The following is a 22,065-nucleotide window of genomic DNA, read 5'->3' as shown; positions in this document are numbered from 1 at the left end:
AAACCAAGGACTTTTAAATGTTTGAAATCTACTATTTTCCAAAGTAGTTAAAAGAATTCCCACATTACACTAATGCCACTATAGGTTGAATTTCTGGCAGAAAATAGCTTATTATACATTATACTTTGAGTATATCATTAACATAGACTATTAAAATAGAAACATAGAATCACAGAAAGATGATCTTTAACATCCCTTCCAACCTCCTTGCTGTGGGCAGGGAATGTCACCCACTAGATCAGATTGCTCAGGGCTCCAATAATATATAATATCATATAATTAATATAAAATTGGGTAATGTCATCATACAGTAGTCCAGAAGAGATTTGCAATGGCAGTAGATAGCAACTAATAATAGTGGAAATTAATAATAATGGCAAATAATATTTTCCACATTCTACTCTCCCTTCTATACTTAGATAATTTTCAATGTAAAGCATAAAAATTGATAATTTGGTAACCTCACAGTAATGAGAGTGAGTGTTATTGTGTAACACACCTCCAGTCGAGTGTGGAATATAGAAATTATTTCTTCCTCAGAGGCTAATGGACATTTCATATACTCAGATTTTTATTACTAGAGCCTTCCAGTAACAGCACTGAAAAATCCAGAATGTGTTTTCTTTGCAGGGATCACCTCAAGATTTTGGATCTCCCTCCTTCATGCAAGAATGAAAAAGGCTGTTCATGGTCAATAAAGCCAAACTCTTGAACCTGCACATCCCACTGACTGCCACAGCTATTTCTACTGGAACTAGAAACCTGAGTCTAGTTCAAACTCAGTGTCAACTAAAAATAGTTCAGAGACAACAGGCAACCATGATCCCAATAACTGGCATAAAACACAGTCAGTTTAATAATTGGCTTAATTCCTCATTACCTTCACAGTAAGACTCCCCTAATTCAAAGAGGTCGTGCTATTTTCCAGTAGCTCAAATTCTTAATGGGAAATACCCACAAGGTTCTAAAAAACAAATCAATTCAAACCAGTTTGTTTGGTGACATCAAACCAACAACTTCACATCCCTATTGATCCTATTAAAGATCAAGAGATTTGTCTACGTGATGTAGGGATGGATGTTTTCAAAACGCAGAGCACTGAAAACAGATGGCAGCACATCCCAATCAACATCAACATTATAGTAAGAGGCTCTTCACCAACTGATTTGTATTAAAATACTATCTTAGAAAAAAATCCAAGGTACACTAATCCGATAGAAGGATAAAGACAAACACACCATCTGTTCACATCTCTAACAGAGGTGCAGTCTTATCTTAGTGTCCTAAAAAAAATACACAAAAATACTTTAAATATGTGCAATTTAAAAGAGTCTGTCTCAGTTTGAAGGTGCTGGGCCATTCTAAAATAGATTTTATTTTTGCTTCAAGTAATATTTTTTGATTTTTTTTCATGAGGTTAGAAGGGGGAGAATCTGTTATCACACGGGAGAGCTCATTTTTTCCTTCCTCTCTCCCTCCTCACTAAGGAAGACATGGATTGAGGAACATGTTTACAAACAAGTTGTTTTCTGAAATATGGGATATGCAACCAAAATGATATCTAAAAAGAAAATATCTAAAAAGCAAAACTGCACACACACATTGCACATTTAGATAAATAAGTAATTTTACATTTTAAGTAAAATACTTAATTCCATCAAGATTTTAAAGCTTTCAAATACACGTAATCCTCAATTACAATCTCATGCTTTTATTTTAACTTATAATATTATTCCTGTTAAATACACCCCCTTCTCTTGCCTCATAACTGAGAGAATAGATTCAGAGCTTTTAAAGATGATTTAAAAAGCTTTTAAATTGCTAGGAGACAGTATATTTTAAATCCATATTACTTAATAACTTTAATATAGTAATACCTGTGTAAGCTATTTTTTCACTTCTTTTTTTCAATGCCTTTAAGATCAAAAATATTTGAGCTTTTAATGTAGTATTTCATTGTTAAGTTTCAAATCCCCTTTGCCCTGAAGTTAACATTTTCCTCCCAGTTTTTTCTACTTTAAAATAGGATTTCAAGTCATCTTATATTTTTCTAAACCCCCAATGCCCACATTTCTAGTTATTTTTCCTCTTTTTATTATTGTTTGTTTTGTTAGGATCTCTATTTTAGTTCCCCAATTCAGGCTGTGAGTCAGGTGCATTAATGAGGATGATGACTTTAGATGTAAAAGTAAGTGGCCCTGCTAAGGTGAAAGCCAATAACAAAAACTTTGGTGCAGGAACTGACGCAGGTTGTTGCGATAGTTCTGCCCAGGGATTCTTCTTAGTCCAATTAGCACTGGGTCACACTGCTCTGCCAAGCACAAAACTGCAACCACCCCCAGCCCGTTCCTTCAGCGACCTAAAAGGAGGAGGAAATCCACAGAACATCCTGCAATGCTCCAAACCACATCCACTGATGTCAGTGGAAAAGCCACCCCGTCATGCCACGAGGACCAGCTGATTCATCTCCCATTGCAGGGCAGCTCTTTCCTTCTCCCAGAACAGGCAGGAGAAAGAAGTAAAGCTTCCACAGCTGTTGCATGCCAGTGGATACAGATGGCCACGAGCCAAGAATTGCAAGGGACAAACTCATCTCTGCCACCTACAGATGCCACACAGCACAAAGTTTTCTTAGTTACTGAGAAAGCAGTGTCCTGATGGACTGAAACACAGAGCTGAGAGAATTTACACACAGTGTTGAGGAGCCGGGTTCCTGTTGGCTCCCAACCTACTGAGCCAGAGAATAGGCAAATACATCAAACTGAAAATACAACTGAAATGTGCTCAGCATGGTGAAAACAAAGCCACACAGGGCACACTGCCCTGCACTGGATTATCATTAATTATGCTGAAACAGGTTTGGTCAGGAACACTCCCCCTTCTTGCGAGGCAGGGGACCTTTACTTCAATTTTCAGGTGGGTGCCACTGACATAATAACAGACAAAATGCTGACTAGATGTAGTTCAGAGCTGTCAGTTCTTCCATGTCTTGTCTTGGCCATCCCCTGGTAACTTCATGAATACTTTACTCCAGAGAATAACCACATACACATCTTGCAATGTGTGTTTTTAGGAGGGTGATATTGCACTATACAGTGGCTTACCTTAAAAACGGAAAACTACGTTTAACTCCAGTCTATCTAAAACAGCATGTGAAATAAGGATGTATTTTTTTCCAAATCTGAATAGCTAGATAAAATTTATTCTTGGAAGGAAGACATGCCACATACAATCAGTACTTTTCACCAGTGGCAGAAACAGAGACATTAACTGAACACTGCATAACTTGTTCCCAGAAGGGCAGAGCAAGTTGTAGTGGATGTGGTGGACACCCATACCCATACACATGCATTAAATAAGAAGCTCCATCCTGCCAAGTACTGATCACCTTCCCTGACCGGATCCCTCCTCCACCCAAGAGTGGAGGTTGGGAAAGGTCGCTCACTAAGAGCACACTTCAGTGTCAGCCCTCAGTGACCTGGGTCCTCCAGAGCCTGAACTTTTCCAATAAACTAAGCAATCAAGTCTCTCACAACAGCTCCAAACCACCTCTTTCACAAATCAACCACAGAAGAATTTAAAGATACATAGGTAGGGTACTTGGGGGTTTAAGTTTCAAAGCTAAGCCTCCTTTGCAGCCACAGTTCTTAATGCATTGAGACTATTCTTCCACATTTTTTCTCTCTGAACTAGAACAGCCACAGATTAAACTCTTAACAAAGAAGGATCATTAAAAAAAGTAAGATCTGGCAGAACAGCACTAAATGACAAGAACCACTGCTCTGGATTAGTGGTAGTTAATCCAAAACATGAAAAAAAAAAAGCAAAAAGGCTTAGAGAATTTGATCTTGCAAGTTAAAAACCCTATATATATACATGGTTTACAAACCAAGCAATTTATTCCAAGAATAGAAGGGAAATATGGGTCACTTCTGGATTCTTAATCAAAATACCGCAGTATTCCTGTTAGCAGACTTAATCTGGGATTCAGATTTATTTAGACCAAGTGATCAATCTGGACCCAAATGGAAAGCTTCTCCCATGCTGTGCACAGTCCTGCAAGAAGTTGCATAGTGGTAACTTTAATGTCCATTTTTCAAGATTTCTGGCAGTGGATTTCATCCTTAGAAAAGATGACGGGGAAGATGCAGGATTGGTGTAAACTACAGCATTGCTATTGAAGTAAGAACCATTGAAAGATGTCTGATATAACTGTCTCACTTGGTATCCAAAGTAAAGACTATTGAATTTAACGAGTTTACACAACATTGAATAAAGATATAGACAGGTGCTAATAAAGTGCAAAACACAATAAAGTAGAGAGGGGTTATTTCCTTCAAGGACCTCTGCCTGAACCTTCAAAAGACTAGAACAATTTAATAGTTTTCTCTGTTTCCTGCACAGTCTACCTCCATTTCTACGGCCCTTGATAAAAAGGAGACACACAGTGAGCCTTTTTTGCCAACACATACTCCTTGTCCTCAGTAATGGGAAAACACCACTCGCTCTTTTCATTGATAGGTACACGCCCCCTGCTCTCCATCCCAGTTGAACACAGCCTGATTCCTGCAACTGTCCATTTCCTTAGTCTCAGCTTAAGAGCCAGCAAGAACAAACTTCTCAGTCAAAAGCCCAAGTGACAACAAAATAAGAGGGGCCAGGAGATTTACTAAGTCATCTTTCAGAAGCATGACACATAGAAAGTGGAGAGCCACCATGTGACCTAGTGGTGTGCTTTATGAACTCTTATGTTCTGACCATAAATAAATATGTCCTATTACTGACATCATGGATTGCCTAACACCTTTCATGACCACACATGCCTCAGGAATCTCTTGGAAAATTTCAACAACATAACAGGATGCATTCACAAGGGCACTTCTTCCAAGGAAAGGCATGCATAGTGCTAATGAAAGCAAATTAATTGGGGAAAGTGCGTGTCCATGTGGGAAGGGAATATATTGTTTTCAGTATCACTAACAAAGATTCTCATTCTCTCAGCAAGAATAGAACTGCTTGCAACCCAGTCACCCTTTTGAATGAAACTTTCTCAGCTCCAGATTGAAAAGACCTCCCGTGGTCCCCTTCACATCGCTACAGCATAGCCCCATTCAGACCCCTCTCACAGTAACAGCATTCCTGGCAAGCAGGCAATTCCTTCTGGTCACATCTTGTTGTTTTCTCAAATGTCAATTCCGTTTCCCCTTTTGCCAGAAAAAAAAAAAAAAAATCAAACAAAAACCAAAAAACCAAAACACACACACAAAAAAATCCACAAAAAAACCCCCAAACAAACAAGCAAACAACAAAACCACAACTTTACTTGCCTGAACATCGAAGTCTGGAAGGAGGCGAGTGATAGCCTGTGAAGAGATTTGAAAGCATTAATGGAAGTAACTTGCAGCTACAGAAACCTATGCTGGGATGTCTGATCTAACGCACCAGTTTTGCAGCTCAGAGCTCTGCCTGTCCCTTCATTCAATGACAGTTCTCTTGGAGAATGTCAAATTCACCCAAGAACTTTTTACCTGCTAATCTTGATGGAGACCATGAAACAGTAAAATACTAGATTACAGACCAGCAAAATGAAACATAAAACCTGGTGCATCCTCAGTTATTGTTAAAATCACTGAACAATACGTTCACAAGGAGTAGTAAAACACTGAGCTTATTGTAGCCATGGTACAGCCAACAGTCCTGCCCAGGATGAAAAGTCACCATTCGAGCATGCACTGAGCACTTCCAACTCAGTTAAGCAGTCATTACTGGGATTTGATTATGTGATGTGGAAGGTGAGAAGGGGTTTATTCTAGCCAAAATTAGTCTTTGTAGTGTTTGGGAGGCTGGATGAACACAGAGAGGTCCATTCCAAACTGTGACCCACCACAGCTATTGCTGACAAACTCTTACGGTCAAGATCCTTGACAAAAATCTGTCAAGGATCTCCCTCAGGAAAGGACTTTAGTGACATCCTCCTCATCTCCGATAGTATATGAGGCTTAAAGCTTCAAAAGAAGAAGTGTCTTATAGTCACCTCCTTTTATTAAAAGACAAGGAAGAAGTCAAATTCCTATTTCCACTGCAGGGCTGAAAACAGAAGGAAGAACAGCCAAGAAAACACTTTATGCTGTAAAGTGAGAGAGAGGCCAAAGCTTGAAAAAAAATATGGAAATGAAAAGAAAAGCTTAGAATCATGACAAGGAAGTCACCCAGCTCCAGAAGCCCAGATAAATTAAGGGCAGATATCAGAAGCAATACAGCTGCTGTCTTAGGCAATATTGTCTCAGAGGGTGGACCTCAAAGCATTGCAGTCCAACCTGCAATTCTGACACAACTTGAGAGAGCGCCTTTAGGCAATTAGGCACTGTCTTGTTCATACAAACAAGTAGCTAAAGAGCTGATTGAGCTTGTGGAAGTCACTTTACATAGCCTAGCTTTAGGCAATGTGCTTGCCGAGTTTTAATCTTACTATACTGTGGGTCTTGATAGCTTTTAAACAGAGCATGTCATCCACCGTTGTTCCAGTGGGACCTAGAGTTGAAAGCAATAAGTGTATGTGGCATCTGTACCAACAGCATATGAAATAAGGCTGATCACTGCTCAGGAATGAAAACTCAGCTACAGCAGAAACCCAAGAACAACAAGCCAGGACATGCCTTCAGGTTGCATCACCCACTCAAAACCAGCTCCACTGTTAACCTTAGCATGTGCTCAGTGTTTTTCAGGGCAACATTTTCCACTTTCTCAAAATACATTAAGTAGTTTCCTTCATCTGTGTGAAGAATGGTCACAGAGGAATCAAATTCTCTGCTAGTTTCCCCATGTTGACAAAATTTAAGCTAACATCATGAACAAAAGCATTTAGGGTTTATTGTCAAGACTCCAACTTTTGACCTATGTGCTACAGAAACCCAGGAAGTTAATCAGTGTCTTCAGATATTTCTGAATTTTAAAGCAAAGATATTCCAGTATTAACAGGTCTTCTGCTTAGTCTCCCCTTTGCTTTGCTACTACTGAACAATACGGGCATTAAAAAGGGATCTTAGTTGCTGAAAAGTTTGAGTCCTGCCTTCACTGGTATTCAAACAAGCTCTGCTTTCATGCAATGTCCTTGGCAAACAAGCTGTGTTTAAAGTTTCTCTAGCTATTTCACTGCGATAAGTGGAAATGATTTGCTAAAGTGTTTACACAAAAGAGGTAGAAAATAAAGAAAGCATCAGATAGAGCAATGAATTTTAGTGCAGAAAATCAAAAAGAAGCCGCAACACATTTATATACATCATTGTCAAGAACTAACCTCACTGGGAAAAAAAAAATCTTAGTTTAGATTCAAGAAAAAAAGCCGAGACATTGCTTCACATATTACAGTGAATTTTTTGCCATGAACATACCAAAGCACAGAGAATTGCTACCATTGAAGAGTCAGACAGCCACCAAATCCAGATGCTATCAGCAGATTTTTTGAAAAAAAAAAAAAAAGGCATAAAAAGAAAAGAAAAGAAATGTAGTACAAGACTAAAGGGGAGAAAAAAAAAAAAAAAGGCTAGGATGTTTCTATGCTGCAACAGCTTGTGCACACCCAGCTGGCTGCAGACCCGGCAGTTGGTGTGTAACTGCTGTCCCCATCCACTCAAAGAGGATGGGATGGGGCTCAGCCCCACCTCTGGATTCAGATGTGCCCAAAGGAAAAATAAAGGCTCTCTGTTCCTCCCTGACAGGCAGCTGACAGAATAAAGTCTGTCTTTACATTGAGAAGTCTGTAGGTATAGACAGATGTACAGGAGATTGCCCAATTGGCATCATTCACTACAACTAAAGACAGAGCTGTCATTATTCTGAGAAGAAAAAGTGTCACCATCATACTTAGAGAAGCACAAAACCAAACAGGAGGAAAGAACAAACAATTAAGGCACAGTTTTGCATTATTTAAAACAACCCCGAACTGCTCTTATTCCATCTCCATTTTTTCTTGTTTTCTCCATATAATATGTCAGAACTAATCCAAGAGCACATGTGCAGCACCAACAGCAGTCCTAACAAAATAGATAAGCTCTAGAAAGCTTTACAATATTTACCTCCTCCTTCTCCACCAGAGGTTTCACCTCTGCAAGGTGAGCATCCTGGAATTCTGTTGACATGGTCAGTAGTTGATATCTGCAAAGATGAAAAGAGATTTGTTCTCAGCTTGCATCAAAGATTAAATACAGAAACAAGTGGAGATCCTGCTCCACCCAGCCCCCCACAATGACCCACTCAGGTTATAGTTTAAAAGACCTCTGCAAGAACATTATGAATCTCTTGTAAAATGCCTCACTGGTTTATTTATATACACATTCGTGCACAATACAAGATTAAAGAAATTCTTGCAAGAATTCTGCAAGATCAAACAGAAGTTTGGCAGCTTCAAGTCAGGGAATGTTGAAGGAAACAGGGCAGGCACCAGTGGAGAGAGTCATGAAAACTATCATTCCACAGTTGAAAGGAGGCATAGCCAGATCTGCACAACTACCTTCTGAAACTCGCTTGAATACTTGCTCCTGAAACCTTTTTTTTTAGTCTATGCAAGGCTCTCTTTCTATGCTCCACATTTTACTGTAAGAAAAGTGAATAGGACACTCATTAGCACTGTTTTACTCTCAGATTAATAATGCTCCATTCTTCAGGACAGATAAAAGTCAGATACTCCTTTAAGTGGACACCAACAAGATATGTGCAATAATGCAATTTTCAAAACTGTCAAAAGAAGGAACAAGATGGTTGTATCCTGCTCTAGGACAGGATTAGCAATGCAATGTCCAGCTCTCAACTGCAGGAAGCTTAGCTGGGAACACAGACACAGCTAAACAGAAGAGGCGACTGCAAAGGCAAACAGAGACATAGGCCGTGCTGCATGTGCAGAGCACCCTCTACACTTGAACTAACAGGCATCTCAGTTCATCACGCACAACAGTCCAAACTGGGAGTTTAAAAAAATAATGTGTTTTCATTCTCTTGACAAAGATAAGGTCACAGAATCACAGAATATGCTGAGTGGGAAAGGATCTACAAGGATCATCAAGTCCAGCTCTTGGCCCTGCACAGTGCCAGAGGCACTACAGAGGACTGTTCTTTATGAAGCTCTAATGATGACCTGAAACAGTTCTCAAGAGATACTGGAACTGTTTCAGCAGCAGGATGACAAATACAAAAGTCAAAGTATGTTTATTACATATCCTCTGGCCTGCTGGAGAAATGCATGTCATGTAGGGTTTGGACATCTTTCATAAATTTCCAATTTTGTCCATCTACATAACTATAAACCAAGTGAATAATTTACTTTTCTTAAAAAGTTTAGAAATTAAGCATATGAGTAAGTGTACGCAAAGCAAGACAAAAGGTTGAAATGTATTTAGGAATTATTGACTGTGTAACTGCACACATTTTAATTATTAACAGTTTTCCTGAACATAAGTACAGAAATATAGAACAAAATTTACATTGATTCTTTAAGCCATGATTTCTCCACCTCCTGACTTAAATCTGATTTAAGCCAATCAACTCTGTCTAAATAAATGACCTGGTGCTCAGGAAGGTCTGTGAAGCCCACAGGAGCATCAAGGCCAGTGGCAGCAGCAACATTTTTCACTCTGCCACATGGGTTAACTTGATGCTTTTGTCCCTGGGTAAAGATGCTCTAGTGACTCTTCTCAAGATGGCTGGATGCTGCAGGAAGCTATGAAGGGATGCACTCAGACCAAGAAAGTCAATGCTGAAAAAACATGGGTGTCCACGCATGCAGTTTTGGATTTTAGGAAGCCTTCCTACTAGCTATTAAACCAGGTGGACTTTTGTTAAAGAATTAGATCAGGAAACTTAAGCTTAGAGAAATGTTTTATTAGTATTTTACCTCATCACTTGAGGTATGGGAACAGTATCAAAACTGACCCCGTTGCCAGTGTTGTTATCCAAATTTAAAACAGGGCAGAGATACATAAATAGTTAAAAGACTCAAGTTACTCTGGTTCACCCTTTTTCTCCAGCTTTTCCATTAAGTTTTGTCCATTACAAATTTTTATGTTAAAGAACAAGCAAAAAACAAGTTAACAAGATTTCAAGCAGCTGCAAGTGACAGTTTAGTAAGCGTTACATATTTTTGCAATTACAGCCATCAATGTAGTGAGCAATTGTGTACAGCAGAGATGTAAGATAAATGCTGCTGCAATATTTGGAAGTCGAGAATATTCATGTGCAATTGTACTGAAGCCAAATAGATTTTTAATTTTATTTTTTTTTTTTTTTTACAATTCAGCAAATTCTGTTAAGACAGAAGTAACACCTTGATGTTGCACCTAATTCTGCAATTGGGACTAGAAGTGCAGGACCTTTTTCTGTGGTTTGCCCATAGGTGAGGAAAGTAAGAAGCCAGGTCCCCTGCAGTTTTCCAGTAAGAAACAGCTCAGGGAACAAAGCTGCAGCAAGTGCTTGTGGAAAAGAGTTGTTTACACAGGGCAGTTTCAGACTTTCAGGGACTCAGAGTATTGACTACAAACGACCAAAAAAAACTGTGCCAGAAAAGCACAAGATGGATGCTTTTTATAGCCTTAAAAAACAATCCTGTTTTTTTAATAGTTCAAAGTTGTTGCTCTGTGTTTCCAAAAGAGCCAGCATTAGGAAGTGCTGACCAGCAGATTACACGACTGTCATCAGGTTTGCTGAACAAAAGCCCAACATTCACCAAGTTTTCACTTTTGGAAAGATACCACATCTTAGCGCCATATAACAATTTCAGATCGGACATTTTCAAGCTCTGGGTTTTCCCTCTGTGCATCAGGGATACCTGAAACATTCCTACCAAGCAACAACCTTGTGATAAGGTGGCACAACAACATGCTATTTGTTCACAAGAGCTGGCAAACAAAGCCCTGCTATTTGACAGTGCTGTAAAAAACATCTTATTTTCCAAGGAGAAAGATGGTAAAGTGGCTTTGTACCACCCTTGTTCAGCACAAATTTTATACTCTCTAAATAGGTGCTTTGTGCTCCCCCCGTTATGTGACAGGGCAGCTCGAAGCTAACGCAACTGCATAACTCTCCTAAACAGATAACCATACAAGCATCCCTTTATACACATTTCAAAGCACTTTCCTCACAGAAGCCTTTCAAAGACAAAGTTCATTTATATCTGCAAGCAGTAGTGTAAAATTGCCAACTTGGATAAAAACAACTTTTCACTCTGCTTGGCCAATTCAGCCTGCTGAGAGGTCCCAAATTCTCTTTTCTGGAAGAAGCCACTTCCACCCAGTGGACACTCACCACCCTGCACCAGATATCTGAGCAGCCATTGCAACAGGTATTTATGTTTTAAAAGAATCATACTTCTAACTAAGAAAAAGTTAAAGGTTTAAGACACCTCTGCAGCTGGTAAAGTGTTTTAAAACTGATGGCATACCTACCTTTGCCAACTAGCAGGAAAGACGTCAAACCAGCCTCTAGGAAGCAAGGGCTGTGCGGGGAAGAGTGAAGTCATCTGTGCAATACTGTGTTTACTAATTTAATTCAATTAAACAATTAAATTAGTGTTTACTAATTTAATTCTGTACCCATTCCAACCAAAGCCCACTGCTCCAAAACCACTGCAGCAACTGCTATAAACAAGGCTAGAAGCTCATAAGTCTGTATCAGGAGTCTGATTATTTTGATATTGAAGGTTCAGAATACATCCTCTGTCCCTCCACATCATTGCTGGAGGGCCAGTCATTGCTGGAGCCTTGTTTGGTAGCAGGAGGTACAGGATGGATGTGCAGCCTGGCTTTGCACAACAGATATCAGAGGAGCCAAGAAGCCACCTATGAGACCATCCACCCTCAGGCACAAGCAGTCTTGCAATCAAATACCAAATATTAGATAATATGCATATATATGTGACCAAATTAATTTCAAGCACAGGAGTAAAACAAATCCAAAGATCCCTCATTTCAAACTTCATATTTCTCAAGACACGTGTAGGGGTTGTCCAAGTTTGTGCCATGGGGTGCATGTCATCAAGGGCTATGGCCTCACGCCCATAAAGGTTTGGGGGCACTGCTGTCAGCACTACAGGATTTATCTCTGCCCTCTTATCCAGCTGTTTTTTATTTATGTGCTATCATATAAAACAAAGAACAGGGAAAGATTCCTGCCCGAGTGTTTCCTAAAGGCAGCAATTTCCTCAAAACTGCTTCTTTAAATACTGGTAAAAGGAGATTATTATCCTTTTCAGTACTGATGCATAGAAGGGTAATGTCATCAGAGCAGCCTGACGGCATTTTCATCTCTGCAGGCTGAGTGAGCAGGAGGGACAGCAATCACTTTACATGTTGGATTAAATACTCATGAGCATCTAATGGCAAAGAGGAAAACAATCGTGGGCACTGAGGGTCACAGCTCTGAGCTCTGGTGTTGCTCTCTTTGGAGAGAGAGGGACCACACAGAACTTGGGCTCCAGGGTCACAGGTGGGAGGTGTTTCCAAGCCCATCACACCACTCTGTACTTTATTCCTTGAAAGCTACAGGTGTCTTCACACTCTGGCATTAAGGCAGGTTGGAAGGACAGGGGCGACAGATGTTTTGCACACCTGTAGCAGCTCACGACACAATTAAAGCAAGAATGAAACAAGGATGAAGAGAGCCAAGGTGTCTCCAAAGCACTGCAAATGTTGATTAGCAGATATCTGCATCAGTTTCAGGTCAGAAAAACAACCAAGCAGCTCGGGCCTCTGAAGATGAAGCGAGGAAAGTTACTGTGACACTCAAACAGCCTTTGAGGCTTATACACGGCCAATTAGACCTCTTCCAGTCATTAACACTAAATGCTGTAAATTTGTCTGACTGGCCCTAGCATAAAAAATGGTTACTGCAAACTAGAGAGCAGCTTGAAACAAAACCTTATCTTCATTAAGCAGAGACTAAACAGAGACAAGTGGACACCAATACAAGACAATTCATAGCACTCATGTATGGTTATGGTCCACAATGCATCTCTCCTTAGGTGTAGTTTACATTTCAGATATTCTACAACAAATCTGACAAATTTAATCTTCCTATTTGTGAATCATTTGAAAATTATTCCTTTGCAAGCATTCAAAACAATTCATGCATAAGCATCTGCCCACACTCTGCCCTGTGTAAACTACTCTTTGTTACAGGCGCTGCTATCACGAGGTTCTTTGTGTACAGTTACTGATTTTCTCTGACACTGTTCCACACAATAAATCATGAAAGAGGTTTTATAGCAGTTCCTTTAAAAAAAAGGCAGATGACTTCTGACAGTTAAGTAGCATCTGACTAAACAGTTTGATCAGGAAGTGTCAAAAGTTGAAGGCACTCAACTACCTGGGACTCTCCGGGTTTCCTTAGCCTCCAGTTACACATTATCTCAATTTGCAACTAAAAGTTAATAAACTGAGAACAAAAGATAACAAACAAAGCTTGGAAACAGAACCCTTAAATAACCTGAAGTTTCAAATGAGAAAAATGTCAGGAGTCAAAGCATTAAATCAAATAATATCAGGTAACAGAAACAGCTACACTGCCTGGTGGTCTCCAGTTCACAGATGTCCTGTGAGCCACCATCACCCAGCCCTCTTCAAGTACAGCACACTGCTGATACTCAATTTCATTATTTTTTTCTAATCAATGTGCTTTTATTTTCTTTTAACCCCCCCCCCCTTTGAACTACTCCACCAGCATGCTTTTGTGAAGGCTCTAGTTGAAAATAAAAGCTGGAATCCAAGAAAAAAACCAAAACAAAACATGGGTTGTTAGCAGCATAATGTAGCATAACAGTGATTTTTTTCAAAGCTAAAAAAAACAAGGCGGCCCTAAAGTTGTAGCCATTTTTAAGTTCAGACTTATGCTACATGCTAATCAATCTGATTAGGAAACCAAAACATTTCAACCAAGAACTCTAGCCCTGTGCCAAATAACATCTGGGTGAAGCCACATAGAGACAGCTGTAGGGACAGAGCCAGCAGCTGTCCCACCAGCAAGGCACAGATGGGGGGCCACAGCATCTCCCCGAGCCCCACCTGCTGCTGGCTATGGCACACTACTGCAGTTAGAGAGATGAGATCTCCAGGCTTGATTCCAGCCCTTCTCTTCTGGCTGGTTTTCACTCATGTGACTGGTTCCAGTGCCTGATGGACACAGAGCTGCTCAGCTGTGATTACTCTGGGATCAAACACAGCCTTGAAACTGCCACTTCCTCCAGACCAGGGGCTGGTCACTCTCCACACCCACAAACCGCACTGGCAGCTGCACACTAAGAGTAGCAACAAAACACAGGGAGCTGGAAGCAGCTCTTCTGTCTATCCTGCAGATGTTGAGCAAGAAAACTGTTGCAATGCAGCTTGCACAGTCCTCCTACTGTGAGATGCAGCGAAGCGTGTTCCTTAGAAAGCTTGAGGTCCTCCCATGCTCCACAGGAGCAGAAAGTGGCTGTGGGAAGGGTTGGTGTGCTAGCCAAAGGACACGCCTCCTGTCCCCATTGCCCCATGATGGGCACCCCTGTTGTGTACCCCCTGCCAATATAATGAGGAGCTATTCTCTTCCTAGCTGGCAGGGAAATGGAAAGCCTTGCAATGTCTTAGGGCTTTTTCCTATTGTAGTAATCCCTAATACTACCTATGCTATAATATCACAACTCTATGAGGGACAGATTACAAACCCTAACAAACTTCTCTGAAATTCAGTTTTCTTTAGCATTTACAACTTGAAAATGCTCCTGGCCACACAACTACTTGTCATAGATGTACCTCTAATAATGGTAAAGATCCTTTAAAGAGACTAAAAATGTTCAATGCCAGGATGGATAGCTCTTTGAGCAATCTGGTCTAATGGAAGGTGTCCCTGCCCTTGGCTTGGGGGTTAGATGATCTTTAAGGTCCCTTCCAACCCAAACTACACCAGGATTCTATGAAAAATCATTGTGATTCCCAGGCCTCCCTGGCTACAATGAGTGCCATTAGCCCAACCTCCCTCCTCAAGCAGCCACCATGCACTGGTGGCAAACTGTCCTTGCAGAGGGCAAAGGATCAGAAAGGAGGTAGGGAAACCCAGGGCTTTCCTAAGAAATCCTGCATCTGAGCAGCAGCCTAAATCTATTTGCAAACACATTATACCCACTGGCAAGGGTGCCCATATTGTCCTTTAGCTTTAAAGGACTCCAGGCTGTGGGTGGCAGCACTGCAGGGTGGAAAGGGTGAAGAGCAATCAGCTGCTTTCCCAGGCTTCATTTCCTTACACACCTCTCCAGCCAGCCTGTCTCCTTCCACTGCCCCAGCATCCTCCCAGCACCCTCCTCTACATCCGTCTCACTCCTCCTCCAGCGGACTGTGCACAAAGGTCTGAGGCAAAGATTAAAGGCGACGCACTGGTACAGGACCTGGCACCTGCTGTGCACCTGAGTGCTAGGCTGGGCTTTACAGGCAGATTAAACAACATATACTGCAAAGATGGATTAGGCATTTCATAACGTGGAAGAGACAGCTTCTGTCACAAAGATTGCAGTCTAAACAGACAAGAAACAAGCTATTGTTCCTGCAGCTCACCAGTGTCAGGACATGCTCCCTGCCCCCTCCTATTCTCAATCTGCCATGCTTTAATAGTTCATAGCTGCTGCCCAGCTGCAGCCGCTCCAACAAGTGGGTGGTTCTGTCAAAGTTAGAGGAAAAACATACCAAGATTATTCCAGAAGGGACAGGCCCACAGTATCCTCAGAGATAAGGAATGCTGTCTGGCTCTCTAGGTTGCACCCTCACAAGTATATAGTGGGTTCTTTTTGTATGTTTTGCATTTTCACATGGCCTTGCAGAGATGAGGACTTAAATTACAAAACATTGCAGCTAATGCTGATGATGTTTCTTAATTTACATTTATTCATGAGGTCATGCAAGATGGGTTACAGCTTCTGAGTACATATAAGACTTGTTCTACTACCTTTTAAAAATGCTTGCTCATTGCTGTTACAAGTTTTCTTTCTAACCCCTGCCAAAATGTCTGGGCTGAAGTTTTTCATGATGAGTGTATGAGGGTTTGTTTGTTTGTTGAGGGTAACAGTATAATTTATAAATATTCTGTTCCTGTGAGCCACCATTCCCTTTTTCTAGATGAATTTTAGCCTTCTAGAGCTTAAACTTTGCACAGATGGTCATTGCGTTAAGGACACATCTTTCATTCTTCCCAGGAAAGATCCTTTATAAAATTACCCAACTTTAAGCATTTTCACATGCTGAATTACTTGAGACTAGATTTGTGTAACAGTCCTCATTTGCCTCAGCACCTCAAGATACAATATGATCTCCCGAGGGCTGAGCACAGCCTGTATCACAACAGCTGAGACTGGTGAGGGAGTGCCTAAGTCAACACCATCCAGTGCCAAAATACTCCTTGCCTCTCAAAATAAGCCCTTTCAAAAATCCTTCAAAGTGGGTAAAAAACCAATTCACCATCCTCAGTTGACTTTTGTCAAAGCCTTACTCACCTACACTCCAAATTAGTGTCTATTACATCAGGCAGAAAACTTCGTTATCACTTTTCAGACTATGTTTGCAGTAGGGGTTGGAGTTCTACATGTCCAAGCTTTCATATAAGCTTTTATATACAACTTCATAAAATTCAGTGTTTCATATGGGAAAAAAAGATGTGATGCTCTTAAACTGAGTCATCTGGAAAAGAGAACAGTACTTTGAATTTGTCATAATATAAAGGGTCAGCATAAAACTGTTTCTGCTGCATAGACTAGTCCCATAAGCCAGTATGCCACAACTTTTAAGATGTATTTGTATCCTTGGACAAATTTAGCAGGGATATGTTACATACAGTTCATGAAAAGTATGTTTAGAGCACTGTAGAACTATGGTAGCAGGAGAATGACATCATTAGTTTGTCAAGGTGCACACAAGCTTCCTGAAGGAAGTAATCCAAAATCCCACAGCAACAGCTTCCTTTAACAGTGCACTTCCCATCTGGATGTCTGTTTACTGTGTACAGAAATAAAAGTTCCTTCAAAAGTTGCATCCTACTTTGCTTATTATTTTCCATTATACCTTATGCCTACCAGTAAACATAACACTTTTTTGCTTTCAATACCAGTGCCTCCACTTTCAGGGTCTTCATTGGGCCATTGCAGTTTTGGATCTTTATTACTTTTGTTCTTCCTAAAATTCAGAATTTTTTTAGAAAGTCAAGTCCTAAGAGCAGTGAAACAGCAAGGACTGACAACCACACAAACAACCAAACCCAAGGGAGGGTTGAAAGCACATGGAAAGATTTATGAGTTAGGTTTTCATGCTGTACTAAGTCCTAAAGTTCTCTTTCCATTAATTTCTACATCATCCATACAGTACTAGCAGACTGGCCTTATACATCCATGGTAGAAAATAAGCTAAAAGAGCCACACTTTTTGAAGCTATAGTTAGGTCAGACAGGAAGCAGTCAGTTAAAGGCTTGGAAGAGTAGTGAATACTAGTTTTAAAAACAAGGCTTGAAGAGGAAGACTGCATTGACCAACTTCCAGCTACCAAGTGAAAAAACCTTGACAGATAAAAAGATGTATTAAAATTTTGACAACTAACTGAAAGGAAGTAGCCCCAAACCCAAAAGAAACATAGGAAATGTGATCAGCCACACAAAAATAAGAGCAGCAAAACTGACATACATCCTGCTTAGTACAAACAGATAGAGCTGTGGAAAATTTCATCAGCATAGGCAATCCAGCTGTGCATCAGCAAGCTCACCACAGTGCACCTCTGCATGGAGAACAAACTGCTAAGCATTATCCAAAGGCAACACTCATGCCAGCTGGGAAACAAAACAGGCCTAAACCTGCAGCAGTCCTTAGCTAAAAGTAAAAACTCATTTCCCTCATCATCCAACATAGGAGCTCACACATTCAAGTTTGATAATTCAGTAATTTCAGGTTTTACTTTTTTCTCTACTCCACACTTGCTGTGCTGGATTAAATGCCAGATAATGGTTCACGTGACTGATTCACATGGATGCTCAGTATTGAGTTAAATTTTGTCATAATAACACTTCAGTGATACACGAACACATATTCAGGAAAAGCTCTGAATGCTTCCTTACAGTTCCAACTCCATAGCCAAAGGAAATTAACAGTAGGGATTACCTCCCACTGACTGTCCCTCATTGAAGTCACCCAGGGCTCTGGATAGGAAAAAAAAGCTGCCTCCATTTGAGAGAAACACCAAGTTCAATAGCCATTACATTCACAGTCATTGATTTCCAAGAGGTCTAACCCAGATTTTAGTCATCCATAGCAACACACACCACCAACCCTTAAAACGGGATTTTCTTAACTACAAGTCTTTGAAACAGTTGCAGAATATTTCCCCCGACTTTTCACCACCTGGTGAAGCCAGAAACAGTCTACATGCAATGTCATTTATTTAGCAAAACAGTGACAGGACAAAGTAGGTTCTTCTATACTTCTGCCTGAGATTTCCAGGTGCTGTGACTCAACATGAAAGTTAGATGTAAAAAGTCAGCCGGAATTCATACTTCAGAACCAGCATTTCATCCTTTTCAATACCAAGAATTTGCATCTCCTGGTTTTTAGGTTTCCCTTTCAGGTGATCAAACCAGAGCAAGTAGTCTTGCTGCATACTGCTGTGACTGAACCAATTCAGGCCATTGCTTTCCTAGGCAATGCTCTCTCTGACAGCAAACAGGCTTTTGCTGCATTAAGCTTCCAGCTGTACACATGATGTAAACACTGCTGATCCAACACAATTAGAATTTGTGTTATTTTTGAGTTTCACAGTTTCTACTTGTCTTCATTCTGAAGAGCTTCAAGCCGGTTTCATCCCTTCTTTATCTTTTCTTTCACTCTTTGTCTATTTTGAGACAATAAAAGCAGGAAATGTCTCATTACATATATCATCTATGTTTTGGGCTCTCATGAGGTTGAGTGAAAAAACAGTATTTTCTGTGGGAAGTTAGAAGTTTGCCAAAATCCCTTAAGCCGCTCATGAGAAGACGTATGTTGCACTTCAGTCAAGTAAATTAATCACTTAGGTTTAAAAACCTGAATCAAAGAATTTTTCTCACAGCAGTTCACTGCTAATCCCACCTGAACTACAAGTGAAAATTACTTAATTGCCTTATAACTACTTCTAGGGACCAGGATTCCGTGCCAAAATGTTCCAAAAGGTGCACTGTAATCTCCTCATGTAACTGTCATAGTGCAAAAAGGAATTTGAAGAGCAGAGTGCCTCCCACAAGAGTAAAGACAATTGCAGAATCCTCCTGGTTTCACTGAGCATTCATACAATCTACTCAGATGACCTGTCACAGTTTTAGTGTTCCTTTTTGTTTTGGCAAAAAATAAAAAAGCCATTGTGCAGGGCCAAAACTGAAAAGCTTGAGAGCTTGTTTTCTGGTGGCACTGGTTTCCAAACACAGGCAGTGCATGTGGCTGCCCTCTCTCAGCAGCAGGTGACACTTCTTTGGCTGTTGCCTAGTTCCATGGACATCTGATGCCTTAACATCTCTATCTTGCTGTCACCTTGGTGAAGAGGCCAATGAACATAGAAAATAAGGACACAAAGCCTTCTTTCTAAGGAAAACAGATGAAAACCAGAGCTAGTCAAGACCTTCTAGACCCTCTGCCCCAGCCTGGTTCAAGGTCAAGGTCAGTCAATTTGTAGAGTGCCCATTTTCAAGGGATGAGTTCATATTTTTACAAGGGCACATAGTGACAGGACAAGGTAGAATGGCTTTAAACTGAAAGAAGGTCAATTAAAGCTAGATATTAGGAAGAAATTCTTCATTGTGAAGGTGGTGAGGCACTGAAACAGGATGCCCAGAGAAGCTGTGGATATCTCATCCTGGAAGTGTTCAAGGCCAGGCTGGATAGGGCTTTGAGGAACCTGGTCCAGTGAAAGATGTCCCTGACTATGGCAAGAGTGTTGGAAATATATAATCTTTAAGGTCCCTTCCAACTCAAACCTTTTTACAATCTCTCAGTCCACTAACTGTAGAAATTCTGGTTAAAAGTTTTCAAGGTTGAAGTCCTGCTGCACAAGGAGCTCAGATGCAGAAGTTGAGGCCTCCAGGTTCCCAAACCATTATACCATGGCATCTGTTCAGTTTATACTGAACAACTAGACATAGAAACCACAGACACCCTAAGGGGTCTCATTACTACACTAAAACCTGTTTTCACTGCACTGTGTTTTCCATGTCAAAACACACAACAGTTCCTCCTGAACACATTTATGATTTTTGTTTTTTTTTCCAAGAACATAAGACTCATTAATACCTTGGGAACTGCATAAGCCTTTAAGGAACACTATTTTTGCTGCATCTACTTCTGAGTTTTACTATTTCGTCCACAGTCATTAAATTCTTGCTGTGCGTAGGGTATTGCACAGCACTAGCTGGCTGCTGTTTACTCAAATACTTGTGATAAAAACACAGCCCTTCCATGTCTAACTACATTAGACTCTGAGTAAAAGGGCACAAAATTAAAAAAAAAAAAAAAACAAAACCAAAAAACCACCAAACATGTTTCCAGAGTCAAGTTCAAAGTGCACAGCTTAATGCCACTGGCTGAATTTTTTACCTAAATCATGCCTGTGAGAGCCAAGATTAAGAACAGCAGGATGGGCTTCTCAGATATTTACCTGAAACAGTTACTAGCTCCCGTTTACAGGTTATTTCCATTGCTTGCTCTCAACAGCGAGTTTTTCAGCAGCTATGTATCTTTGACACACTTGGACATACAGAAAAAAATTGATAGAAAGCCAGAGGAAGTCAAAACACCACACAGAGAATGTGGGCAGAAAGCTTCAGGTAGTCTTTGAACTCTTCCATGTCACTACAACTGCATTTGCTACATTCAGAATACAGTTCCTATTTAAACAGGAGAAAAAAAAGTCATCAAAATAACACATCTGGTAAATAGTACTCTCTGAAGTCCTGTTCTGGGGATGGGGTGTCAAATTGGGCGCTGTGATCTTTATAAAACGCTGGGTTAAACAATGAGTAATGGCAGCTTGTAAGTGTTTCATAGGAAAACCATAGCATGACGAAAAGCATTAGCCAAAACATTCTCCCTAGCAGAAGTGAAATCCCTTATTTCATCAGCCCCAGTGCGTGGCTGTGCCTCCCTGCAAACACTACGCTGAAGTGCTCTGAACTGAGGGGCGCCTGGAAGCACGGGCGGCAAAACTGTGCCTGTCGCCACATACAGTGACAACAACTCCACTGAAATAACTGACCGGACACCACCAGTCAAGGCTGTCCCGTACTCCAAACCCAGCACAGAGCTGCGAGAGCAGAGAGACGCAGGCAACAATCATCAGTGGTCAACTTCCGTAGGGAAAGTATGTGTCTGGGCTACATAGCTGTTTTCCAGCCCATCCCGCTGCTGCCCGGGAGCCCGGACAGCAGCATCCCGCGGCCACCCCCGTTCCCAGGAAAGGCCGGGGTCCCCTCCAAGCCACCACCCCGCTGAGAGCCATCCGTCTCCCCTGCAGATGGCAGAGCCCTGCTCGAAGGAGCGGGAAAGGGATTTAGTTATATGAACAAGGAGGAGGGTGATGCGCGCTCGAGGGGACCGCGAGGGCCGCGGGTCGGGCGAACGGATGGAAGGATGGATAGAGACAAAGACGGATGGAGGGAGGGACCTTCCTTACCTGCCACACTCCTGCTGTCCCTACTCCGCCTGCTGCCGCCACCGCGCTCCGACACCGCCCGGGCCCGCGGGGCGGATTTATAGCCCGGGCTCCGCCTGCCGGGCGGTGCCGCCGCCGCCGCCCGTCCCGGGGCTCCGCCCGCCTGGCCTCGGGATTGCCCCGCCGGCCGCGGGCGACTGCGGCGGCGGCTGCACCCCGTGTGCCCGGGGCGCACGGGATCCCTGGATGTCAGCCGGGAACCTCGGCGCCCAGCCGCAAGCCCAGCTCTCCCCTCCTTCCTGGCCGCGCAGCCCGACTGGAGAGAGCTCAGCGCTGACATCCCATTCCCGGGCAGACTTGGGAGCAGTGAGCAGCGGAGACCCGTCACCCGTCCTGCTTCCCGGATCCC

General features: G+C 41.6%; 1 protein-coding gene across 1 annotated transcript in view; it reads right to left on the bottom strand.

Annotated features, from left to right (window-relative positions):
- The window catches only part of NDRG1 (N-myc downstream regulated 1), a 40,243-nt gene extending 18,496 nt beyond the window's left edge, over positions 1-21,747 (bottom strand). The window contains exons 1-3 of the mRNA XM_027645587.1: positions 21,678-21,747; positions 8,076-8,154; positions 5,328-5,363 (exon numbers count right to left, since the gene is read on the bottom strand). Of these exons, the coding sequence (XP_027501388.1) occupies positions 5,328-5,363; positions 8,076-8,138 (99 nt within the window). The 5' untranslated portion in view covers positions 8,139-8,154; positions 21,678-21,747. The remainder of the gene's footprint in view (positions 1-5,327; positions 5,364-8,075; positions 8,155-21,677) is intronic.
- Positions 21,748-22,065: the final 318 nt, after the last annotated feature.

Source organism: Corapipo altera, unplaced genomic scaffold (genome assembly GCF_003945725.1).
Source record: "Corapipo altera isolate COAL_440 unplaced genomic scaffold, ASM394572v1 51, whole genome shotgun sequence".
Lineage (NCBI taxonomy): Eukaryota > Metazoa > Chordata > Aves > Passeriformes > Pipridae > Corapipo > Corapipo altera.
This window is presented reverse-complemented; position numbering and strand designations above follow the sequence as displayed.